At 37.5% G+C, this 27,442-nt stretch overlaps 1 protein-coding gene across 2 annotated transcripts in view; it reads left to right on the top strand.

The window, feature by feature from the left end:
- TMEM245 (transmembrane protein 245) overlaps positions 1 to 27,442 on the top strand; it is a 77,860-nt gene that overhangs the window by 30,395 nt on the left and 20,023 nt on the right. For both annotated transcript variants that reach the window (XM_071455086.1, XM_071455079.1), the window contains 7 exons: positions 2,072 to 2,176; positions 3,497 to 3,579; positions 5,785 to 5,875; positions 6,679 to 6,777; positions 8,635 to 8,766; positions 15,500 to 15,622; positions 19,519 to 19,664. In XM_071455086.1, the coding sequence (XP_071311187.1) occupies positions 2,072 to 2,176; positions 3,497 to 3,579; positions 5,785 to 5,875; positions 6,679 to 6,777; positions 8,635 to 8,766; positions 15,500 to 15,622; positions 19,519 to 19,664 (779 nt within the window). The remainder of the gene's footprint in view (positions 1 to 2,071; positions 2,177 to 3,496; positions 3,580 to 5,784; positions 5,876 to 6,678; positions 6,778 to 8,634; positions 8,767 to 15,499; positions 15,623 to 19,518; positions 19,665 to 27,442) is intronic.

Genomic DNA, 27,442 nt, shown 5'->3' with positions numbered 1-27,442 from the left:
AAAACATCTAAAGCATTCAGCCTCACCTCCACTGAGATTTCACCTATTGAATACCCCTCACACAATAATTGAGCCTAGCATTTTTTGAAATCTCTGACAGTACTTCCAATTACGTAGCTGCAGTAAATCTGATTAAAGTACTATTTGTAGGACTACTGGAATTCTTTAAACTCTGACTTAGAAAGTAAATAGTAATTTGAACTTTGAAATGATGAGGGCAGTTTTAATTTTTAATAGCTTCATTTTGAAGTCCATGCTATAAAATTTTCTTCCCCTGCCTATCCAGTGGTGTTTTCTTGGTGATATTTTTTTATTTGTGTCCTTTGAAACAAGGACTTTCATTTCTTGCTTCTCTTGCATAATCACTAGATGTACATGAGGCTTGGAATGGATAGGATACAGCAAATCTCATTTCAGTCTTATTTCCAAAGAGGTAACCCCTATATATATATATGCCCTGTGCAGGGGCTGCTCAAAGTTTTTCAGAGCTGTAGTACTGCTGCAGGCAGGTCACTTCCTTCCAGCACTGGCAATGCATTTCTGATGGCTGAAATCTGTAAGCAATGCTGAAAACCAGACTTAGGTTAAAAATACCTAAGACAAAAGACTTTTCACACTTCCTTGTGTTTTCTGAGTTCCTTTCTGCAGTTCTTAATGTAGTACAGACTTTGTTAAAGAACTTGTTAATTTAGATCAAACAAGGAGCTGGTTGTAAAAATTTGTAATTTAAAAATAATTACTTGATGTATATAAACTGCTCAGATACTACTGGATGAACACACACACAAAAAATCCTTGCTTTTGTCAAATAGGAGATCTGACTTCAGTGTTGACGAGTTCAGTCATCACAGAGCAGTCTGAGAAGTTTGTTGTTCCAGGGTCAATTTCATTTGTAGGGATAGGGTAAATAATGCAGAAAGAACTAATGTAAACCATTAGCATGCATGTTAGTAGTGTTATAAGATCTCTAACTAAAAAGTTAGCAACTTAATCATTGAATATATAACTTGGACTTGAAGTACTTTTGCTTACTACACAACTGACGCTTTGACCTCAGTTCTCGTGAATCACAAATTTTACAATTGTGCTGTTGCTTTTTCCTGTAGTAATGTTAAATGGAATAGAAATAGATCTGGTATTTGAACCATAGGAGCTAGAAAAATGTATTTGATCATGCTTGCATGTGCTTTCACAGCTTTTTATGTAAACAATCAGTTTGTGTACGAGATGAAGCTCAGCTTGCTGTGTTCCAGAGCACTCTGCAAAGTCATGTGACTGAGCAGTTTGATTGTTTTGAGTGACATTATCAGAATATCTCAACTCAAATGTGGTATTACTATTTGCTTATGGACATGTATAGAATGGGCCTTTTGTGAACTGACAGAGCAACAAATGTGCCTGTTTCCTGTATCAGTCAGTTTAGCTGATGCATGCTTAATGCTGAGCATCCTCCTGAGACTGGAAGTGGATAGAAATAGTTGGTGCTGAATAATTGGCCTGATATTCAATAATGCAGAACCCCACCTGTCCCATTTCAGTTCAGAAGGTGATGAGGCAGCTTTAAAAATTTTATTACTTGCAAAAATACCTCATTTGTCATTTAGATGGCACTTAGCTATTCAAATCTGAAAGTTACGGTTGTGCTTTAAAGTATACCTTGATAGCTTTGAAGTCCTGTACAGACAATATCTGTAAGTTTCCAGGTTGCTGAAGGACAAGAAACAAAGACAAATTTCTGGGTTCTAGTTGACATGAATGTCTTCTTTAGGTACTTCTCTAGGTCTAGTAAGTAATTGTTGAATTATTGCTTGCTTTGCAGAGAGCTTGCTGTGTTGTGTGGTAATGTGTACATGTTTTTTGCAAAATCACATGTCATACCATGACCTTAATCATGCTAACATTGCTTGTTAATTGTTCATTTCCAAGCTTGGGCATAAATGCTGTGTGATTAGAGCCTGATTTTGTACTGTGATTGTAGATAAAAATAACAATACTGTTGCATAGCATACAGCATTGCTTTCATTAAAGATTGATTTATGTGCTATAATTTGGTTTTGTTTTTTCTGCACAGATTATCGTGTGGCTGGAGAAAATGCTAGATAAAATAATCAGCATTTTCATAATATTTGTGCTGGTGATAGGAACCCTTCTGCTAGCTCTTCTCCTTACTGCAAAGGTACAGTGTGCTAAAAAATACAATCATAAAGCTCATTTTCATTGCTGATGAAGGTTACTGATACTTATACGAGATTGTATAACTTAAAGATTTTTTCTAAATGTTTAGGAACTAATTCTCTGTACTTGAACTTGTCACCATTCCAAGACTATAAAATATATAAAAACCTCAATGTTTCTATTTCTTTGTATTTCTATGTTTTTTACCTATATGATAAGGCTAATATATAGACATTTGTAAATACAAAATTTATTCTAGTAAAAGAATTACTAGCTTATGTATTACAGGAACAGATTTGTTTTGCACCCTGTTGACACTTCCCTTGTCAACAGAAGAGCCACTTAGGTTTTCTTTCTCTTTAATTTACCTCACATCAGAAACATTTGCAAAATATTAAGGTGTTTTTGTCAATTTTTTGTGTAATTGCCTGTAATAACCTCGTGGTATCCTTTTCTGAGTTAAATGTACTGAGATTCATGATCAGGTATTTTCTGAAATTTATGTTTGGTTTATGGTTGAGTTTGGGTGGGGTGTTTTTTTTTGCTCACCAGAAGAGGTCACTCATGTACTTTTTTTCCCTTTTTCCTTAATGGAGCTATGTTCATACTTGAAATGGTCAATGGAGATTGAATGTTTGACTTGAATACAGTTATGGAACAAAGATCAATGGGTTCTGATGTCAATCTCCTTTTTCCAAAATGTAGGCATATGTAATGTTGAGTACTTAAAATTAAAGACTTTTGAAGTTGTGCAAACATTCCTGCCTAAAGCTCCCTTACATTCACAGAAGGAGTATTAAGATATTTATAAAAGGTGTATTTTATCATTCTTGCTGAAGAATTTATTTAGTTAGGCACTTCATAGCAGCATTGGTCATGTTAGAGCTAAGTATTCATTAATTTTTACACTTCTTTGGTCCATGGCTTAAAAAGTTGTATCTGAAACTTTGCTTTGTATTTTAGTACTTCTCTTGACAGTACTGCTGTTATTTTTGATTTTTTTTTTTTTTTTTCCCCTGATGGGATAAGGTTTCAATTTCCATTTGCTATTACTAGTGACCAGAATTTATTATTGTATTGACTAGGTGTTTCTTGTGTTAATGGAACTTCTTTCTTCCTAGTGGGTTGTTTGCACTGGAAAAATTATTTTTTTAAATGTACAAACTGGTCACTGCATCCCCTCTCACCTTCCCCCTCCTCCCCATCCTCCTTCCTCTTCCACTACTCACTCCCCCTGCCCCCCAAAAAAGAATTCTTTGTGAATGTAGGAAGAGTTGTAGTTTGCATTGCATAACATTTCTCCTCTCTGTCTTTAATTTAGGTACATCAAGAGAGTGTTCACATGATTCAAGTCACAAGCAGCTTGATCAATGAGACAGTAGCCAGTCACCCAGAGTGGGCAAAGTAAGAATGCTGAAGTTAAGCGAATAGTATAGGGTGGATGAACAAGCTTCCAGGTGCTCTTATGCATAGTTTTTAATTTAAAAAATCCCCTAGGTGAACAGAAATGCGGGTATCTCTCACAGGCAGATGTAGAAGCTAAACTCTCAGACAGCAGAGATGTTTGTGTGTCACTCTGGAGGACTGTCAGTGTGCTATCTCATTTGAGGACTGGTTGGGTTTTAGGGGTGAAGGATGACTCCATGAACTTTCCTAACTGCAGTTGTGGAGAAGAAACTTGTATAGTGCAGAGGATGAAGAGATCTGTATTTTGTCCCTTTTTTCTATGAAAGAGAAGTGCTGGCAAAGAATACTCTAGAAAGTTTCAAGATAGAGGTAAATTATTTTTAAATGTAGAGAGATGGATGTGGAGTGCATTTGAAGGAATAGGAGTTGAAGACGTTGTTCCTGGAATGAACTGAAGAAGAGTTCAGGGGTGGATGGAGGGAGTTTGGTGTGACTCAGTTGGGCAGGGCCATTCCTGTTAAGAGTAATGTGTCCAGTGGGGAGTTTGTAAGGCTTGGTCTGTGTAATGACTAAGGCCAAGACAAGTAGTAAGGGAGAGAGATGGTTTTGAGAGAAATGCATCTGGAGGAAAACATAGGCACACTGGTGAGCAAAGGAGTCATTGCATGAATATCAGAGGGGGGAAATAAGTGAGACTGAAAACTGTGATTTTAAGGGGGGATGTTCCAGGTGGCTCTCACTCCGATTCAGCTGAACAGACATTGGGCAAATGTGAGATACCAATTTAATGACAGTAAAAAAAAAAGATGTGTCCAGAATAAGCATGGTTGACTCAAGGGCACATTCTAAATAAAAGTGATGCTGGTTTAAGAAGATCGAAAGAAAGCAGATGCTGTATTATAAGAGCAAAGCAGTTTTTCAAAAACAGAACTAAAAGGATATTGTTAATAACCACTGTAGTAATACATGCTTTAGCACTACTAAAGTAATCACAATCATGAGAACAAAAAGCACTTAAAGCACTTGGTTTTATTCCTTCATGGCATGTCTTGTGCTGTTTGGCCTTTCTGTTTTGCTGTAAGAAAGTAAGGAATTAAGTGGGACTAATGGAGATGGAAATTTGACTGTCAGAAGCTTAATTACATAATGAAACTAGTGGAGTACTAGCTAAATAATTTGCAGAATTCTACTAGTTAAATATTTGCAGAATTCTAGTATAACTTTTTAAACTAGAGAAGTTTGCATTTAGTTTGCATTAAAATTCGAAGTATCCATAACACTATATTTTAGTTCATTAAGAATACCTCTTGCCAAATCCACGAAGCTTTACCAGCTTTCAGAGCTCGATGCTCGTTTTTATGTTTAGAGGTGAGTGACTGAAATATCTTTGAATTCCAATCTGGAACATTTCTGAAGCATTACACAGACAGAGGAGCTTCCATGTTGATCTTTAGTCAGGTGAACAAATAGAGTATTTCTGTTTCCTGAATGCTTTCATTTTGTTTTGGAAGGGCTCCCAACAAGTGCCATTGAATCAAGATGTAAAAAGAAAGTGAAAGCAGAGATTTTGTGGCCTGTATTCACAAGTGGTAAAATGCTGTCAACTCAGTAGGGTACATTGCTTGAAAATGATGTGAATCCCTGAAGAAATTCACAAGCAGATGGTTTGGTGAGGACTTAGAAATAACTGATGTCCAGACCTTTTGTCAACTGGTTGCTTTTTCATGCAAACTATGTTAACAATTTACAATTGTAAATTACAATTTACATTCAGCTTGTATTTCAAAAGGTTGTACCTTGTACATTTAAAAGGTTGTATTTGCAGCTAGATGAAACTGCTTCATACGATATTTTCAGGAAACTCTGGGAAAAAAAATAATATTGTGTGAGTAGACACATAGAGATTGAAGAATAGATATCTTCTGAAAAGGTTGAGATATCAAATTAATTAAGGTCTCAGGAACCTTGGAGGATTTTTAAATGCAATGGCATGCCCTAGATTTAATTCTGCTTTGCTTATGGGAAAATTTATTCCTTAATATGTAGAAGGAAACATTTGAGTTGTAGTAATTTTATATGTATTTAACCGTAATGATTTGTTGTTTCGGAATGTTAATTTGTAATGTGTTTTGAGTGTAATGAAGTGGATATAATGTATAACAGTTAACTTTGTTTTCCCTCTTCAAAATCCACCCCCCTCAGCTGGCTCCCAGAAGCCCAGGTCATTCAGAAGGCACTCAATTCTGCAGCCAACAACGTATACCAGTATGGCCGAGAATGGATCACACACAAGGTAAGAGTGAGCTGTCAGAAAGCTCAAATTCTTTGGTTTCTGCTTTCATTTCTTGTATTTCATAAAAGTAACAAGAAATTAAAATACATTTGTCAGTAGTTCTTTTCCACGTGTTTAACCATTTTGTTGACAAATCTATTCTTTCCACCCTGGTTTGGGACTTTTGAAGGAAGAGTGGGAGTGATTTCAGTAGTCTTTTCTGTTCAGGGATTAGTTTATTTTTAAGAACTGAAGAATCTGTCATCATTCTAATGATTCCCAGTGAAAATGGATCAAATAAAATTAAGTAATTTTTTTTCAACTGACTTTGGCTGTTGTGTTAGAGACTTGTAACCTTCTGTTCCGACCACTGCCCCTCCCTCTCCCCTAATTTCTGTGTGGGCTGGGTGTGGTACACTGGATATTTTTTAAATCATAATTTGTGTAGCTAAACTATATTCTTCTTCAGAAGAATTTGCCAAGATTCTTATTCATATATTTGATGTCTAGCACACATCTCAAATGATTTGAAATATTTCCTCTAAAGATATGATCAAGGGCTTTGGATTAAGGATTTTAGAGACAGCATTTGTTTTGCAGTGCAGAAAGAAGTCCTCAGTGCAGCAGAATGTTTTTAACAAAGTCTTTGAATTGTGAACTATTTTATCTGAAGTGTGTATTTCATGCTGATACTAATTTTTTAATAACTTGGGTTTGAAATTTGCCTTTACAGACAATCTTATGTTATTCATCAAGCATGAAGTTCATCAGTGGATGGCTGCTTTGTTCTGTCCTGTATAATAATAGATTTTTATGTGTTTTAGCTCCATAAGATTTTAGGAGAAAAAGTAAATAACACTGCTGTGATTGAAAAACAAGTGCTGGAGCTCTGGGATAGGCTTTATCACTCTTGGTTTGTGAAGGTGGGTAACTCATTTAAATGGTATTCATGTAAACTGTCACTTAGTACTCTGATGTAATTATGCCAAGTGTGCATTTCTGAGAAAGAGACTAGCAGAAAGTTGGAAGGTTGAGTAAAGGTCAGTAAAAAGAAGGTAAAAGTTTTAAGTGTGTAAGACACATCGTTCTTGAGTCACAGCTTTAGTATAGCCACAGCTGCGTCCTACATTCAAGTAGTAAAGCGTGTTTTTGTGTGTGCCGTTTTATAGTTTTCTCACTTTTTATAATTAGTATTTCATACTTTAGCACTTTCTGCTGATTATTCGGGTTGTTCAGGTCTTGGGAAAAGGTCTTCTGCATGATTTGAGTAACTTTTATTAATTTGAAATGGTGAGAAAGGAATTGCCCTCTCATTAAGTTTCTTACAATGCATTTTTGCAGCCATCTTATAATGTGTTCTGTACACTGAATCCTGAAAAGTCCCTAAGAGTTAAATCATTGTTATGCTGCCAATGCTGTCTGCAGTTTAAAGGAAAGAGCAATTCATTAGCCATTGTGCAATGGAAATATCAAATCCAGAAGTCATATTCCTGAAATACTTCTGTACATTTAAATGATTGCAATTACATTAACACTTTTCTTTATGCAGTTATTCTTCAAGTACCTCTAAAGTTCCAAGAAGATCTCTGCACTAAAGAAATAACAGTTTAGGTATAGAACTAGATGAACAGGTGATAAGTCTCTACACAGAAATACAAATATTTACAAATACAGAAGGCCTATTCGAGGGAGATTTTTGACTGCTCATATGTTTCTACTCTAAATAAATTGCTAGCTCAGAAGAAAGATCTCGGTGTTGGCAGTGGATTGTTATAGATGGTTGCTAATAGTACATCACAAAGTGTAACAGTGCATCTAGAGAGAATTGGTAATGAGCAGAAAATGTAATACTCTTAGATAAATCAGTGCAGGGACTGCACTTGGAATGTTATTTGCCATGTGTGGCAAAAAAAGATACTGCCATTTTGTATGGAGGTTGCTAAGGCTAAAAGTGTGCAAAAAAATTTAACAACTAGTGGGATGCTTATTGTAAAAATCAGAGTTAAGAACTTGAGAAGTCTTCTTCTATTAAAGACTAGGATGTTTTAGTCAGCAAGTTTGCTTAAGCTTGCTTGCAGAGAATTTTGACATCCTTCTCTGAAACACTTGTCACAGTCCCAGCCTGTGGCATTCAAGATGAAAATCAGGTATTATTCACTGGGCAATAGCGGCATCGTAATTAGGGAGGAGCCACTTAAGGATTTAGCTATTGTTTTTATGGCCATGTCCTGTTGTGTTGCAGTTACAAAGGTCGGTAGTCAGAAGAAATCCTCCTGCATCCAGTTTAGATTTTAGGTTTTGTGTGATTGAACATTTCCTCTGGAGAGGTAGAAACTAATAGTGAGAAAACTAGCTGCTTGAACTTCTGCTTGCGTTTTTCTTGGTGGGCTGTGCTGGGAAAACTTGTATGTTGCAAACCATAAATTATGTGGGCAATAATTGAAATCATTACCTCTTTCTTACGTGCTTTCATTAAGAGCAAAACAGATACCATTGTATCAGTCAAGCAGTAAAGTTAACTTTTAACTGAGGTGAATCAATACAACATACACATATGTAATTAAATGGGATAATTAACTACAGTTTTCTGTCAGATTTTAATTTTTCCAGTGTACAGAGGACTTCCAGGTATTTTAGGGGATGCCAGTTAAAGCAGCTCTAAGCATTTAGATGCATGTTGGATCTATTCCTCATTAAGAAAACACCAGTCTAAAGCATTAGCTATTGTCTTTCTCATATCTCTAAATTTTATTCAAATGTCTATTTTCTTTGTTTTTAAGAATGTAACACATTCTGGAAGACACAAAGGACACAAGTGGCACATAAACCGTCAGAACAGCTGGCTTGGAGATATTCTGGACTGGCAAGATGTTGCATCGTTTGTTCACGATAACATCGAAACGTTTCTCTCGGTACGTATTCTTGGCACTTACTATGAAATTGGTCTAATTTTTAACTGATAGAAATTTCTCCTTGGAGTACCACTAAAGTTATGGATTCAAGTAAATGGAAAATTATGGAAACACTGTTAGTGTTATTTACAATTACCTAAGCAATTGTTGCAAACCTATTTAAGATATAGCTGCAAAACAAACAGAAATGTTTATGATAAGCTCTTGTGCTTTCAGCATCTTCATGGATACCAGCTTTCTCCATCTCTTCCTGAGTCATATTGTTACCTGTGTCACCTGCAAGCTGATTTTCAGTGCATTATTTTATGTAGTCTTTTCTCTTTAAAGAAGAAAACAAATCAGTTATAACTGGAGAAGCTATTGACTTAGTGGTTGTGAAAACAAAACCAAGCAAAAAAAGTGGAGGGGTGATCTTTTTGGTTTTTTACCTCAAATTACTATTATTTGTGGAGTTTAAAGCAGCTTATTTTTTTCTTTTATGAAAGTTCTGTGGAGAATGAAATTGATATTTTATACAGTGTGAATTCCTGAATAAAAACATTTCACCTTATGAGGAGAAAAAGAGGAAGCATTGAAAGCAATCCAAATTAAGGTGTTTCACTACAAAAATCATGTTAAATCCTAAATGCTTAATACATAGAATCAATCCCCAATATAGCTCATCCTTGCCTTGAGCTGTTGTCATTACATTATCTTAAATTTTGTAAGACTATTATTTATACCTATCTGGCACTATAGCAGATCTGTGGATGTAGTTAAAGCTAATATTTGCCTCCAAGCAGTCCTTGGTTTAGACTGATAGGCATGTGTGCTTTTTCTGTCCTCCCCCAATTGCTTCTTAAATTGTTACAGCTTCTACCATAGAAGCAGATGTGAAACAAGGAAGAGTTGAGAGAAACATTATTGCAGTAAACCTTTTTCAGTTAATTATGAAATTTGCTTGGTACTTTCTCAAAGTTGGTCATGCATGCTTGAGGCAAAGGTTTTAAAAATGCACAGCACATCATGATTTAAAATCAATGTGGAGTTTCCTTCTAGGCAAGAGGCACAGAAGGAGGAGAAACCACTTGATAAGAGTGTGTCATTTGCAGCATTGCTGCACAGTGCTCAGAAACCATGATGTAAAATGTGCTTCAGTGGTCTTAGCAGGCTAGAGAGAGGCAAAGAAAAGTGTAAAGAGAATAAATATTTAAGAATGAAAAACATTAACATTAAAATTTTCATCTAGCTAACATGCTTGCTTTACTTCTAAAACCTGGTTTAAAAGTTCAAGAAAAAAGTGCCAGCAAATGACTTGCTTTCCTGTTTATTTCCAGGAACTCATTACTCATCAGCAGTGGGGAAACACCTGTCTTTTTTCTCCATGTACTCATGTCCTTAATGGCAGACTGTATACCAGTCAGCTTAGTATAAAGCTCTAAATCCTGATTTCACATCCTCACTGGGCAGCATTTTCTTTCCTGGCTTGCTCATCTACAGTGCATTGCATAAATGTTACTCATGCTAATGTTTTTAATTAAAATTGATGAAAATACAGTCTCTGTTCTTGTTTAGGTCATTAAATTTGGGGATTATTAAAATAAGAATAGCTTTTGTTTAAGTCTGGTATGTTTAAGCAAGTTTCTTACCTAGCCTAAGATACATAGCAGCCTTATTGTATTCAGGATTTATGTTCTTACCAGAGCATGAAAACCTTTCTCCTGGTATTCTGAAGTGGAACAATGGGTTATTAGAATGACATACTGAATTGGGAAGAGTTAATATTCTAAATTATAGGAGTGCTTCTGGGAGTGTATGTTCTGGGGATTTAATTTTTCTGTTGCTTAGATTCTTTAGTTTGTGTTTTTTGTTTGTTTGCTTTTTCCATATTTTGTGGACCTTTAAGTGGGATTTAGATGAGATTAGATGGGGCTTTGAGCAACCTGGTCTAAGGAAAGGTGACCCTGCCTATGGGAGGGGGATTGCGACCAGATGATCTTTAAGGTCCCTTCCAACCCAAACTGTTCTATCTTTTTATTTTTCAGTTGAGTTTGTTGTTTGTGGGAAGAGTAAAGTTGAACACTTGAAATCAATGTTGGCTTGCAGTTCTTAAGAATATAGCAAGACACAGTACAGTCCCAAAGCTGTGTTGACAGGTTTTTTTAACATACAGATAATTTAAAGACAATGAGATAGCTGTAAAGAACTGTGTAAAGAAGCAGATACAAAGCTCTAATGAGATTTCCTCCACTTTTGGAAAAGAATAAATGTGTGTGATTACACTACTTGCATGTAACAAATATTTATGCATAGATGGAGTTTACCAAAAAATAACTGTCTTGCTATCCCCTTGTCTTTCTGAAGTATTTCAGAGTAGAACAGATGACAGTTTTTCTGAAAAAACAGCTATTTGACAATGTCATATTACAGCCACAAGCAGATAAGCTCTTTTCCATTGATGGAAGTCAAAGGAAGTGTATTTCCTCCTTAATAGGAGGAATGTTTGCTGTAAGAAAAATGTTAAGAGAAGACAGATGCTAGTGCTTCACTTCAGGCTTTTCCTGTAATGGAAGAAATTTTCATTTTAGGGTTGAAGGCATGTAATTAAATTACTGATGTAGGTGTGCTGGGGAATTGCTGGTGTTCATTTAATTTGTAACAACATGCATCGATTCAACTTTGCAACTTTGAGTATCAGGTAAAGCTTGGAAGATTTCTGTACCCCCCTCAAAATGTGCTGTTCATTATAGCAGTTATGCTTAGCTGTCGTTTGATGTAGACAGACCTTAATTATTTTGAAGTAATTTACTATAGAAACATGTAAATTGCCTGAAGATTTAATATGAAGATAAGCTTTTCCAAGTCATCAGTTTGTTTATTTTTTTTTTCCTCTAAAAGCCTTGGTGTTAGCAGCACTGCTGCCTTTTTCCAGTATTAGGAGCAGTAGTGTTAAAAACCAGCATAATATAATCAGTGCTGTGTTTCTGAAGTGAGGTTTATTTCATCTCATTCTTGGCAGAGAGAGCAAGAGTGGAGCCTCACTTTGTCTTGTATTTTGCACCCCATACTCCACTCCAAGGTAGTTAATCAGATGGATGAAATAGGCAGCATGGAGCTGGACTATTAAGATTTAATTTCTGAAAAATAAAAAAAGACTCATTCTTTCCTCACTCATCTGTTTTTCCATTCATAACCCTTTTTCTCCATTTCTTGTATGCTTGTAGCATTGAGAAAGTGAATTGCTGCTGGCTAAATCTGTGAATGATGACTCAGAGCTCCCTTGACGTTACATGAGACATTGCTAATGTCTTCTTAATTTGATCTTTTGGCTCCTTGCACAAGAATACTCATCATTTCACCAGCAGGTGGTATCTCATTCAGAGATCTCCCAGACAGGAAGACTGAAGACCTTGCACAGAGATGTTCACAGCAGGCTTCAGCTTAGTTAGGTTTCCCTTCCCGTGCTTTTAGCATGACTGATCTGTGCATTTTAAATCAAGTCAGCTCCTCAAATATTTCACTGAGTTACTACACATCCTAATATTTTTCTCTGGCTCCAGTAGTTTCTTCAAGTAATCTCATAAGTTTATCGTTAATTCAGTCCATTTTTCAGTAATGCATCAACTAGCTTGTTGGGGTTTTTTTAATCTTTGTATCCAGTTTTATTCCCTTTTTACAGAATTGAGTTAGGTACATTTTTATCTGGCTTCCAGAAGTTTGCTGACTTGAAGTTCTCAGTAAATTACTGTTTTGATCAAATGCCTTTTAACCCGCATTTTCAGGTGTTGACCAGTTTAAAAGTGACCAAGAGGACACTCTGGATGCCTGAGAATATTGTGTGCAATTTTTCTTTCTTGCCCGTTACAGATTGGAAAGGCAGAGTAACTGATGCTGGTGATGGCACAGTGTGATGTGTAAGAGAGTCCTGAATTCTGTACAGCTTTGTAGCTCTTTTAAACACTGATCCCTTACAGCTGCTTACTGAGCAGTGGTTTGGGGAAAGAGGTGTGGTTTTCTGTTATTTAATAGGAAAAAAGTAACTAAGAGTAATGTAACATTGTTGCATACATAGTCACACTTTGTTGTGTTTTGGAGAACTCAGCTGGCAAGGTGGTAGCAATTCTTTATGTGTAGTAGGTGACCTCATCAACTCAGCTGCAGTAGGCTCTGGGAATCAAACAGCGTTCTGAACTCTTAGATGCAGCTGCATGTAATTTGATTTTGTGAGTTGTAGGGAAGTATTTGAGCACTTTCTGACACTGTATTCAGTAATGATTAGTGTCTGCTCTGTCTGTCTTCTCACCTTAGCAATGCAAAGCTTGTATCTTGAAATTTTAATGATACATATGAGTAACAAGGAATACTCAGTAGTTGGAGACTAAAAGTTGGAGTCCTAAAAGATGCAGTTGCTTTCCTGAGACATACCAAAGCTGTAGAAAGGCACTATCTACCCTTACTCTAAAGCAGATGCTGGTGATAACTGGTTCAACAGTTCCAATCAATGACTCCACAATACAAGGATGTTCATGTAGGAGAGCCATTCCAGCCATTCCTGATGTTAATGGAACAAACTGATACCTACATTCAAACTACGTGCAGTTGTATACTCCTGGTTATCAGCCCTCAGGCTTAAGCTTCTAGGGAAAGTGTTCAATAAATCCTGCCTATACTGGAGAAACATCCTATTTTGAAAACTTTCACAGTCCCACCAATTCTGTGCTCTCCTCTGGCAGATGGAACAAGCTCCTCTCCTTGTAATCTCTCACTGGTAACAGCTCAGCTTATGTGTTGCAAGTGAGGGTTTTAACAGTTGCTGTGATTACTAGTTAGAAGGCTGTTAAATCAAGTAGTTTTACTCTTTAGAGCAAAACTTTACTAGACCACTTTTCATTAACCACATACTTCATGCCTATGGTTTTCTAATCATTATCATTGTGTGTTGAAAGTGGTCAGTCCTTAGCAATCATGTCCTACATAAGCTGTGAGGCTAAAAAACCATCAATATGGTGGTGTAGTTGTCACCAATAGAGACTGTGCTTAATGGGCTGAGTCACAGGAGTGTAAATGAGCTGGCTGAAGAGCTTTTAGGTATGCAGAGCTGGAACTTAATGGATGTCCTCTTCCCTCAGATTAAGGAGCTTGTCCTTTCATAAGGTGTTCTTATTCCAGACAGCTCCTGCCCCTTGGCCTCTGCCCTGTACTGTGTGCTCTGATACATGGGAAAAGTACTACTTTTCCAGGTCATGACAGCTGCCTTGTCCTGTTGTTAGCCTATTGTAGTTTTTCCCCTCTTTCTTAGTTCCTACCTCATTTTCTTGAAGGAAGAGCAATCTTCCTAGCTCAAAGTTGTGCATCTTCAATACCTTCTTACTCAAAGCACTGCTTTGAGTCCTGTTTCAGGGACCTTTGTTTTCAACCTATGTCCCTATTTTCAAGGCCGTTGCTGCTGTTCTGTGATTAAGCTCCACATTGTAACAGAAGACCTGTGGCACAGAAGCTCCTGTTCACACACCAAGTTCTAGTAACAAGCTTAAATATCTGGGAGGGGAACCTTGAATACAGCTTAAGGCCTGCTATTAACAATGATTGCACTATCCTTCCTGAATGCCAACTGGAAGGCCTCTGCTTTAGCTACAAACCATGCCCTCCCTCAGAATTCACTGTCCTGTGTGTCTACAGTCCTCCTAACATAATGTGCATATGATAATGTTACCATGGGGCTGCATGAATTCGTAGCACTGCTACACCCCCAGAATGAATTTGTAGTCAATAGAAGAAGCAAAGGGATAGGTGCCAGTGGGAGAACATTTTTTCAGCAGTGTCCTCTTCACTTCTAACCTCACTTGAATTCTCAAGAGACATTAATAACATCTGTACAAAAGATGAGCTTTAACATTCATAATTCCCATTAAAGAGTAGGAAGCATGAACTAAGTAGGTCTTTCTGTGTTGTAATTCCCTGTCATTTCCTCCAGCACTTACTCCCTCTCAAGTTCATGCTTAATAAATTATGTTTAATATGATTCACTCGCTTCTAAAGGAGAGGTGATCACATGGCTTACGCTCCTTTGTCTGCTCTACAATTGCTGACTGCTGAGGAAAGGTTTCTTGGTTTTAGGGGGTGTTGGTTGAATGGTTTTGTTTTAATTTGGTCTAACTGCTATTTGTTAAACCAAGACTAGTAGTTGTTAGTTTTTAATAATTACTTGATTAACTGATGTAGCCTTACTCAAAGTCACAACTGTTGCATTTCTCTGCAGGTATTACTAAAAACATGCATTTCATTACCATGAAAGCTTTTAAGAACAAATATATTGAAGTAGTAATTTTATTATTTGATTGGGAGCATCATATTTATTTCTGCCTTGTGATGTTACTCCTTGTTCTTCATGTCTTAACATTTCTGCTTTTGAAAAGGTGAATATTTTCTCCCAAGACAAGATATGCTTGGCAAGAATGTTAATCACAGTAAACAAGTGTCACCACATGTAGTTTTTTTTCAATTTCTCACAATGAAATAATTTTGACTACTGAGAGAAAAATTCCAAAACGTTATAATCAGCTACATAGAAACTTACCTCTGGTAAAGTGGATATTTGCTTGCTAGAACCTGCTGTAGTACAGGAGTGAGGGAAGATGATTTTTTTTTAAGATATCTTTGTTTAGCTTGATGGAGATTAATCACTCAGCAAGTAATTCTCTGTCCTTGCTAATAGCATCCAGTGTCTAAATCTGTCTTCTCTCTCCTTTTTCAGATCCTGGAGTCTCTGTGGATAGTGATGAGTCGCAATGTGAGCCTCTTGTTTACTACGGTTACAGCATTAGTGACAATCCTCTTCCACAGCGGGACAGCTCTTCTCAATTTTGTGCTTTCAGTGGTAAGTAGTGTGTCATTGATTTACATGGTCCATTTTACTCGAGTAACCTAATTGCACATACTGTAACAATGAAAATTCAAACCTAAAGCATTGAAAACATCTTCTAAACTTATCTAATACCAAAATTCTGTAAGCTTTTGCCAATTTTCTATCTGTTTGGGGGCATTCTTGACAGAGGGCAAGATTAGGAGGTATTAAGTCTTCCTGTCTCTTCACTATTTTGTTAGTGGGAAATTCTTGTTTTAGGCTTTGAAGGTACTAAGCTGTAGCTTGTAATGTCCTACATAACTGCTGAGATCTTATGGCATGTCTGCTTAAGCATATCCCTGTACAAGCCATTGCATTCAGGAGATGGAAAAATTTTTTCCAGGGAAATCACTAATTTTGTTCTCTAGTTGTCTTCCATAAAAATAGATTGCATGAGAGCATTTTATTTCTTCCTTAGTCCACAACTTCACCCAAGATGGCACGTTTAAAACTGTGTCCAAAATGTTAGTATACAAAAACTGCAAGCTTGGAAAATAATTGCCAGTGATTTCAAGCCACTCAGGCTCGGATACAAAATTTATCTTTAGATGCCTAATCACTTACATCAAGATCATTGCGTGCTGTTGCTGTGATGCATGATCCTGACTTTTTGTCTGCCAGCAGCATCCTGCCTCTTGCTGGGGCACTTCTGCAGTCAGCTGGTTTAGCAGAGGTAGTTGGGATCTTGCTGTGTTGGAATTCTTTTAATGGTTAGATGCTAGAACTGTACTTTTATTTTTTCATTTTTCAGGTTTTCTAGTTGCCACAGAAAAGTTTTTACTAGTTTGGGGTGGCACACACTAACTTAGGTTTTCCAACAAGATAATGCTCAAAGTGGTTAGCTTTTCTACTGATTACATTTCAATCCAGCTTTAGCTATATTGAATAGAAATTAAAATACTGAATTTTATTTTAGGTTTAAAAATTTGTTCCTTAAAGCATGGAAATAATGGACACTTCGTTCAAAAGCTCAATTTTGAAAAATAATCTTCCATCAAAAAATTAAGTAGGAATGTCAATCTGTGTAGCACATCCATCCACAATCCAGTAAGATTGTGTTCAGATTTTCAGCAGACTTTTGAAAACTGATCATTAGTTACAGAAGTGTCACTTGTATTTCACTTCTGAATACAAGTTCCTGTCTGCACACATGTGCACATGGATGTATGTATATGCCTCTGTGTGGGTGTAGAATTATGCACTTGTGTGTACTCACATGTGCACACACTCACTCACTCTGCTCATATTCTGTTACTAAGATTGGAAGAGAAAAAGCTCCATTTGGCTGATGGGCATCTACAGTCTTGCAGGGAATGCGCAGATTTTGGATGCTGTTAAACATACAACTAAACAAACAACCAGAAAACCCAAAACAAGCAAAAACCTCCCAATAAACAAAAACCCTGAACCTTTTCAGCAGAAAATTGAGTATAAAAAGTAGATACAAAAATATTTACTGAATCAATGGACCTGATGCACAAGCAATTAGGTTGTGTGTTTCTTGATACCTGTGGAAATGCTGAATTATCATTTTGGTAGAGAGTGTTTACCCAGAGTTTTCTCCTTGAATTCAGTCTATCCCTCGTCAACTTAGAGTATTTAATGTTTTCAGCTACAGGACAAATTCTACAGCGTGAACTAGTAATCCATCAATTGTTTAACTATGGAAAGGTCATACTGTTTTGTCTTTGGTAAATTCTTTCTCATAGTCATCAGCAGGATCTTGAATTGTTGCTTAGGAAACAATTTAGGTACCTCAGATATCCTGTACAAGAGGTCTGAAAGCTTTTAGCCTCCAGTTGCTCTAAAACAGTATATATCTTTTGCTGCTGAATGTAGTATTGAGGTTATTCTACTTGTTGGAAGAGTCAGCAAGCCATTTGATAATACATTATTACACTCTGTGACTATGGGTTCTTTTTTTGCATTTCTACATCTACTGTGCTAAAGGAAATGCATTAATTTCCTAAAAGGCAGATACTCCAAAATTCCAGAATTAATTTTGTGTGGTGCTGTGGTTAGATCCATCTTCTTTTAGCAGAAATTGAGTAGGATTTGTAAGTTTTTCTGTCTTGTAGTTCAGCTTAATGCTATTTTATTCCACTGCTGTTCATTCCCAGTCCTCGCTTTGGCTTTCACTCTTCAGGTGGCTATGTCTATCTTGTGTCTCCTTAAGAAAGCAAGTTTCTTCTGTAAACACTGGGGAAGAACAGTCAGGATAAGCAGACATTATACTTACTGTGCTTAGGGCAATATGCTGCTCTCTGTGTTGAAAACTGCATTTGCAGAAGGATCTGCTCAGTGGAAGGAAGACACAACATCATCTGGGTGCCTGCTGCTTCAGTATAGAGTTTTCTACTGAAATCAGGAAATATAGTAGCTTAGAAATGGCAGAGCCTATCAAGGAAGAAAGATAGCCATAATTTCAGAATTACAAGAGATGTTAAAGTGTGATTTAAGATTCTCTTACTTGAAGCTGTAGCAAAACATAGATGATACTGCTACTGGCGCTAGATTATCTCTCGTTAAAGCAAGGCTTAATTATTGTTATTATTTTTTTAAGCTCAAAATTAGTGTTAACAGCATGCTATTAAAATCTGCTAATATAATAACTTGTTTTATTAGCTAGATTGGTTTATCTCCCAAGGCAGAAATTAAACACCTGGGGAGATGGAATATAGCCTAAACCAATATATGGCAATTTGGATGGGGGGTCATTAGAGGTTAATAGTTGAATGTGACTTTCAAGTTTAAGTTTGGGAGGGCAGAGTAGGAGGAAAATGGTAGTAGCATTTTACTGAGTATAAAGAAATTAGGAGCAGAGACAGATGTCATTTTGAGATCGGTAATGAAATATTGCAATGCTGTTTGCATTTTGTTTTCTGAGCATCTTCAGAGGCAGTGAAGGAAAAGAGCATGAGGTGTCTGCAAACTGGATAAAATGCTTGAAAGTAAGAGACTTATGGAGATCAGGCTGTTTGGCTCATAAAGAAAAGATTAAGATGCGGTTTATTCTAGAATACAAGTAGGTTGGAAACAAGGAAAGTAAAAGAATTCTTTCTAATCTTGGGAGGAAAGAAAAAATATCTGAGTTGTGTACATAAAACAAATATAAGCTATAGTTTAGGTTTGGAGAATACAGAATGGATTTTTCTTGTTTGAGGTATTCTGTTTCAAGATAGACACAGTTCTGTGATTCATTCTTACCCAAGAAATTGCTGAGCCCACTAACAGGAAGATAAGAGAAACATAGTTGACTGCAACATAGAGGAAGCTAATCCAATCTGATAATAATTTCTTTGTCTTTTAACTGAAGCAGTGGAACTGCCATCACTTCCGCTGAGACTCATCATCAAACTCACAGGAGGAATATTCACTTACGATTGCCAGCTTAACATAAAATTTATGGTTGTGAATTTTTGTGTAATTCATATCTGATACCCAGCTGCATAATGACTCTTGAGACAGCCCAAATTTATTTGGCAGTTTTGTTTGCTTGTTTGGAGAATAGATGTAACTATTCAGCAATTTTTTGATCTGCAACATGCTGAAATTTTTTGATTAAACATGCTGAAAAGGAACCAAAGAGCCCCACAACTGTAATGTTTATCAGCACTCTAGTTGTTTGGTCTAGATGTGACTTTGGAAAGAAGCTGAACAGAGGCGGAAGTTTTATAATGTCTAGCTGTAAATGTTAGGTCCTTTTTGGAGCAAGGGAGTAAATAATTCTTTCAACTCTGTTTTTCTAAATCCAGGCTTGTGGAAGAGTATCCTCTTCCTTTTCAGTAAAATTCAATATCTGAAGCATAGCTGCATACTCTAATGCTGTATTTTTTCCTTGTAATTTAAAACTCCAATTTGTTTTGCAGGTGATTTTTCTGACCACGCTGTTCTACCTGTTAAGCTCCAGTGATGAGTATTACAAGCCAGTAAAATGGGTGATAAGCCTGACACCTTTGTCTCAGCCAGGTCCCTCCTCAAATATAGTTGGCCAATCTGTGGAGGAAGCAATAAGGTAAATTGCTGATTTCTTACCCTTTGTTTAAATTTCTGCTTTAAATTTGATGTTCAGCTGCAAATAATTAACAGTTGCAACAGCTTGTGTTTCAAATATGAGTCGCAAAAATGCTTTTAAGAACCTAGAATTGATGATTTTTTCCCCTTTGATTGTTAATTTGATTGGACTTGGCTAACAATTTTCAAAGGTCTGCCTTGTTATGAATAGTAGTGTTTTGTAAAACTGCTACATCCATGACATCCCTAACTCATCAGGAAGCAGTGTTTGGAGTTGTGTTGGCAGTAACAGCTGGTACAGCTCAGTAGGAGCAGATGCATGCAGCAAAACAGTAGAAATGGAGGACCTGACGTCAGTGCTGTACACATTTCAGAATTATTTAGTTTGAAGTATTTTGTCTAATATTGGAGAATAAGTACCCATTTGTACCTGGAATGCATTAGATATGCTTCTGGAGAATATTTTCCAGTTCAGTTTCACCTGAAAGAAATCTAGTTCATGATCTCCATAAAGCAAATTACACCAAAGGGAACACCAGGGGAGCGCTGTCCTTATCACAGTTGGAACACTACTGTGCTGCACCTACAGAGTGCATCCACAGTGTTTCCTGCTGAGTCACCATTTTTGTGTGTTGGCTATAAACTACTTTAGAAATTAAAGGAGAATTTTTTAATGTTTTTAAATGTGGTTCATGAAGATATCACAGTAAAGCTATTTTTGGGGTGGTGCAGTAGAGTTCATTCATCACAGATTAATAAAATAATCAGCTTTCACCTGTTAGCAGCTTGAAACACTAATATGCTGGTAATGTAATAAACTGGATTTTAAATAAGGTGTTTAAGTCATAGTTTACTTTTTCAAAAAAGTTGATGGTCTGGGCAAAGCGAACAGACTTTCTGCTGAATTCTGTATCAAAGCAACACCACTGCTTTCTGTGTCATCTTGTGCATACATACAGTACATGAGTAGGCTTTAAACTGGAGAGGTATTAGAGCTGCTTTCCAAACTCATTGCTAAATGTTTGCCATTTTAACAATGGCAAGTTTGTATTATATTGTGTAGGATCTTGAACAAGAATGCTAACTGCTGTAGTCATTTGAAATGAAGGGGCAATTCAGGTAAAAAGCAACAGATTTGGAATTCTGCCAAAAAGTTAATAGCCTTTCTCTTGAGTGACTGCTATTGAGTTTTCATTGATCACATGGTTAGTATCTCAGTTCTATCTTTTCTGAATAGTGTGAGTGGATTTAGAAACATACTAGTCTCACAAATTGTTCTCTTTAGCCCAGGGTAGAGGTGAACAGTGTGGAAAAGTAGAATATGGTTTGTCTGGGCATGGATGCAGTGTGAGGATGATTGTATTAAATGCAGTTACAAGTTTACAGGTATGTGACACAGGTGACCCAAGGTATTTCTCAGAACTGGAGTGGAGGAAAGAAAGAAAATAATTTTAGAGAAGCCACGGGAAAACGAGTAGGAAAGAGCCAGCATGCATCAGTAACTGCAAATATGAGGAGAGAAAGCTGGTGTCTGGAGAATGGGCAATGTGGAATGGGAAGCAGCTTGTCATACACAAGGGACCTCGGTCTGTGTATTCACTAAGGTAGCCTGAATCAGTCACTCATATTTGATTGGAGTAGCCTGTACTTGGTGCCTTATTTGAATTCTTTATCTTCTGAGATTTTCGGAAGTTCCTCACTTCTCAGTTGTACCCAAGAATGTATCCTAATGATTCTCAGTTTGCTTGCATTCCACTCAAAACTTATTGTGATCTTCAGTATATAAATATGCTAAGTGTAGTAACAATTTCTCATTAATTTATGCAAGCCCAATCTGTTGTCATATGAAAAATAATTGCTACTTCAAGCCCTTTCTTTTGTCCCTAAGTAGCAACTATTCTTTCTTTTTGGAGATGAGTTGTTGCTGCAGAGTTAGGAACATAAAAATGGCTTCTCCATGTCATCTGCAAATGGCATGCAAAGTGGATATTAGTGCTTGATGGAAGGATGGAAGAGGCTCCATTTTTGTTATGAATTACCAAATAGTGAAACATCTGTAGTTTGCTTTCATTATTACATTATGATAGCATTACACAATATGCATTCACCCTCAAAATATCCATGCTTTCAGGCTGACCAAAAAGATTCAGTTAATGAATCTCAAAGATCACGAACTGTGTTCCAGCTCCCACCACTCTTCACCAGGACATAGCATGTGCACAAAGCTAAGACAGCGTCTAACTAGTCCTGTCTAGAGGGCAGGGGTCCTCCTGGCAAGAGACAGATTTAATCTCTCTATTGCTCATAAACCAAATGACATAAGAATAATCATCCTCCATGTTGCCAGTCACTTCTGTGCTCTTTTACTTAAAATCTGTTTGTGAAATGCGCTAGGAAACTTAGATGTAATAAAGGAAGTCTGTTCCCTTGTGTGCTTTGCCATTTATTTCAGAGGAAAAGAGCAAGGGGGAAAGAAGAGGAGGGCAATTGGCAACTTGTTTCTGTTGAAATCCCTTAATTTAAAGATGTTACCCAGCAAGCTCTATAACAAAGACCTTTTCCCATATCAGTTTCTCTCATCGGAACTGTGCTGTGTTTTTTATTTTCTAGACTATAAATAGCTATAAATTTTATAAATACTTTTCTAACTCCTTTGATGGTGAGTTTGCAAATACAGTGGCAGTTCTCTGTTCACACAAATAGATTTATGAGCTGTATAGGGGTAAGAGCAGCTTTCCAGGCTGCTTTGAGCCAAGTGTTGAATCTCACTGTTTCTGTCAAAATACCACAGATTATAAATTTGAACTTGAGTAGTGGGGAAAAAACAGATGCAGCTGTGGTGACCCTATAGGAGTTTTGAAGAAGCTGAGTGTAATCCAAGAACTGCCTGCTGCAAACCGTGGGATGAATTGCCCTGCTGGCCTTTGATAGGAAATTTATTCATCCAGGATGCCAGAGAAGCAAAATGCCAGTAGCATTTATCAGGTGGTGGGATTGAGCAGGGATTTGACAAGAACATCATGCTATGCCTGAGCCAAGAGCTTGTTTGGCAAACTTAGTGGTACAGAGGCAGAGCTGGGAAAGACAGAAGATCACTTGGAGGCACCAGCCAGCACAGCTCCACAAGGATAAGTTGTGCTGGGAAAAGCATGAGCCTGGCTTTGAGGTGGTGACTGTCCTCAAAGGAGGACCAGGGGACAGCAGTGACTGCCACTTGCTCTGACTTGAGCAAGGCTTGTGACAGCCTCCCTCAGTAACCATCTGGGTGAGCATGGGCAGGAGAAGGGGATGGCTGTAGGAGCTCTGCTGTGTGCTCAGCAGGACAAATTCCAGCTCTAGAGATGCTGCTGGTGGTAGCATCTCTAGTGTGACTCAGGGCACTGATGGGGCTGATGCTGATGATGGTCTGGAGTGAGGGCTTGAGTGGTGGTGGAAGATCACCTTCTGCATGGCTGTGGGTGTCCCTTCCCATCTGTGGAAGGCAGGACAGCTGATGGGAGTGTCTCTTGCCAGGTAGGGAAGGCAGCAGCTTGATGGAAGGAAGGTCCTTCTCTCCCCAGTCCTTCAGGCCTCAGTGCTCAAGAGATGGCACCTCTTTATGAGGGGCAGTGGGAAAGAAGGAGCCATGCAACCCTTGGCAGTCAACAAAATAGCTCTTTTCTAGGTCTCCCTTGGGACTGGAAGGCAAATGGCAATCTAAGGAATGATCTGCTGCTAGTTTGGTCCTTTCCTGTGTTGTGAATGTGAGTGTAAGCTGGGCATTTGCCTTTACCCCAGATACATGCCTTTGTACCAGGCAGTGCTGCCTGCCTCCAACCAGCCCTCCAGATGGGAACTGGCAGTGTTTGGACTATGGAACAAATAGATTAGCAAATTGGTCATAAACCAGTATTCCCAATTTTGAGTAACTTTCGTCATGAAAATGCTCCTATGACGTTAGACTAAACACATGTGTGTGCTTTGTTGTCATATATTGCATTTGTGTCTCTTCATTGTTTGCATCTGTGAAAGGCAACATTTAATCTACAGGGAAGAGGAAAGGTCAGTACTTAAGTGATGTCTCCCTAAAACACAGTAAAAAATTTGGGAGTAAGATTACTACCGGTGGCATATGTGACCATAGGGATTTCTGACTGATGTATGAAGTACTAGTTCTCTTTCAAATCAACCAACTAATTCAAAATTCCATGCTGGAACTTCATGTGTCATTGCCTATAAATGGGAAATAAAACTTTAGGAAAGTTATAATCATCCCAAATATTGCTAGTGCCTCAGCAGTAAAAGAGCTTCTGTTCTCTAGTAGTTTTGGTCCTTCAAGCCAGTTGGTGTATCTGTTATCTTTTTTCTTTGGTTTGCAATCTCAGGTTGTTCTCAGTCTGATTCTAACTTTCTTGGTGTGGCCACATTTTATTACTCTTTTTTAATTCTTGATATATTCTTCATTTGTCCTTTGCATTTAATCCCTCCACAGTCCTGTCTTTTTTTTTTTTTTTCCTTTTTTCTTCCTTTTTCTTATTTTTTCTTTTTTTTTTTTCCCTGTTTTCCATATTGCATAAGTGGATATCAGGACAAAAATGTGATGAATTACAAAGGTAATATTTCATCATGTGTGAGAGTCTCCCTTTACTGACAGAGGTGATTAGTTGCCTGTGAATACAGTAAATACATGATTTACTTACACTGAAACCACTTAAAGTCAGCCATAGGAACAAAGAAAGGGAAACAGGGAGGGGCCTGACAGCTGTGGCAGAAGGTTTATGCCAGAGTAGGTTGAGCTGCAGGAATTCTTTTGGCACCACTCTGTCAGGTTTAGGAAGATGACTTGCTTTAGAAACATGAGGTCCACTTGGATGAGTTTACTGTGTTTAGATAATTTTAATTCTCAAGAGGAGTTAGTGAATTTTTTCATTGTAACTGTAGTTAATAATGTAGTATTTTGAAGGTTCAGGGGAATCATTATCTGCCCATAACAGTGTGAGATTTGCTTTGTTCAGAAGGGTTCTGTAAAATAAAGTTGATTCATGAGTCACCTACTTTACTGCTTAAGTAAGAAAATTAAATTATTTAACCCTGAACTAGGGAGGGGGTGCTCTTGCCTGGATTTTTATTTTTGTTTTGTTTTTGTCCTGAATGGATGAAGCAGTTATTCTCCAAATCACAGATTTCCGAGTAGTAGCATGCACACCTTTGCCTGAACCATTTTCCTTTCCCTGAGCAGCATGTTGTTCTCTTCCTGAATGCACCATACCCTTGTTCCCTGAAGCTCCCATTCTGCTTGCTCTGGTGGAGATATTGCACATTACTAAGTTGCATGTTCTCACGGCCTCAGTGCAATTTAGTGTGTGCGATACTTTCACATGAGTGCATGCACACGGGTATGGCTGTGGCTTAAAGTTACTGCAGCTTTCAGTTTTGGTGGGGCCTGATTACGTTGTGACATGGTCTTAAGCCCGGATCGGTGTTTGGAGTGATGCCTTGAAACATGTGTCAGTGGAAGTTTGTTCAGTAACGCCGGGAAGATGAGGGCTGTTTGTTTTCAATTTGAGAAAGGTTATCATTATTTGCTTCATTTTCTTCATTTGCCATAGACACCTCAAATTTGATCAGATGTTTCACTGTTTATAAAAAAGTTACTTAAAATATTACGTATTTCTAAAGAGGAAATTGTTATTCTTAGCTGAAATTGGCTGGAAAGTCAAAAGGAAGATTTGATGTGAAAAAAACCTATAGTGTCTTGATGAATGAAATAGGTTCTTAATGAAATTTCAACTTTTATCTATCAACATCTAAAGAGATCTGTAAAGAGCTAGCATGTAAACAAACAAACAAACAAAAATCTCAGCTGTTTAAACGTCTAATTGGTTTGCTATGGATTCCTGGCAATGATTATGGAGAAAATGAGACAATGATACAATTCCCTCAGAAAACAATAATCTTCCAGCATGTTAAGCTAATGCTTAGAAAAAGCAAAATGTGTGATCTCGTTTGTTTTACTGCAACATTAATAATTTCTTTCAGAATAATTTTTCAAAGAAAACTGTTAACTGATTGTGTTTTGACAGAATTTTTGCATGCAGTGAATGTTCTTTAGTAGCAGGAGTTACTTTTTGCTGAAATGTTATGTCACAGGAATGCATTTAATAGGACCTTGGTGAAAGTTTTCAAGCTTTACCTAAGGTGTATGTTATGAGATGGGAATAGAATTGAACAATTGTCTTAATGACTCTGTCTTAATCATGAAGCCAATGGCATCCTGGCTTGTATCAGCAGCAGTGTGGCCAGTGTGAGCAGGGCACCTGTGCTCAGCACTGGTGAGGTCACACCTTGGGCGCTGTGTCCAGTTCTGGGCCCCTCAATATAAGAAGGACATTGAGGTGCTGGAGCAAGTCCAGAGAAGGGCAGTGAAGCTGGTGAGGGGTCTGAGCACGAGTCCTGTGAGGGGCAGCTGAGGGTGTTTAGCCTGGAGAAAAGGAGTCTTGGGGGGACCTTGTCACTCTCTAGAGCTCCTGAAAGGAGGCTGCAGCCAGGTGGGGGTTGGCCTCTTCTCCCAGGCATGAGAGGAAACAGCCTCAAGTGGCACCAGGGCAGATTCAAGTTGGACATCAGGAAGAATTGCTTCACAGAAGCGTTGTCAAGCATTGGAGTGGACTGTCCAGGGAGGTGGTGAAATCTCCATTCCTAGAAGTATTGAAGAAACAACCAGATGTGCCATTTAGTGCTGTGGTTTAGTTTACAGGGTTGTGATGGGTCAAAAGTTGGACTTGATGATGTTGAAGATCTTTTCCAACCTAAATGATTGTATGATTGTCTAATGAAGTAATTGCCTAGTCTAAAATTGGGAATAACAGACACTTAGTTTTTGTTTTTCATTACGCTGAAGAAAGGAAAGCTTCAGTTGAGTTATTGGATAATGAGTAGAACGTGGTCTGTAAATCTGTAAGAGTTGCCACATTGTTTCAGTACCTATGCTGAACCAAACTGAAAATAACCATAACCTGATTATTTTAGTGGGGTAGATAGTAGTATTTTTAAGCTGCCTATTTTAGTAGCAATAAACGTGTGACTTGCTCACACGACTTTTTTAGTCTTAAATATTCTCATATTTGCAAAAAGAACCACCCTAGGATTTGTCTTTATCCATATTTCATTTTATATAGAAAATACTTCTTAAACACAAAAGCTGTCTGTGTATTGCTTTATGTACACATTTGAATCAGTTATTCAAAGAATATTTCAAAGAAAAATGGATCTTGAAAGAAAATTTCAGAAAATAATTTATTTGCTCGTACTTAATCTTTAATCCAAAATTTACATGAAACTATGAAAAAATGTTTATTATTACACATACGTAATTTTGGTGAAGCATGTCACAGTCTGTAAATTTAATCTGAATTTTACAGTTTACTGCCCTTAACTCACAAGATTATCTTAGTGCGTAACCTGATGCTGAAGCACGCAGTTCTGTTTTCTCTGCCCTGCAGGCTGGGATCAAACACATTGAGAGGCTGCTGAGGACTCCTTGCTTTATGAGGGACAGTGCTGATATTTTGCCATTGGCTTCTTTCATATTGCAGATGGCATGTTTTGTATGTTCTAACAGTAGTTTGTCCTAGTGCATATTTCTAGTGTGTAATTCTCTGGCTGTCCAGTGTTTTTTTAAGACTGAAAATATCTGTAAACATGCAGAGGATGTGGGTTAGTGCATGTATGAGTGGGAGCACATTTAAACACATAAGAAGATTTCCCTGCAATTTTTAATGTAACTACACTGCATCTTAG

This window comes from Agelaius tricolor, unplaced genomic scaffold, assembly GCF_023055355.1.
Source record: "Agelaius tricolor isolate 1412-34295 unplaced genomic scaffold, bAgeTri1.0.p SCAF_2, whole genome shotgun sequence".
Classification (NCBI taxonomy): domain Eukaryota; kingdom Metazoa; phylum Chordata; class Aves; order Passeriformes; family Icteridae; genus Agelaius; species Agelaius tricolor.
This window is presented reverse-complemented; position numbering and strand designations above follow the sequence as displayed.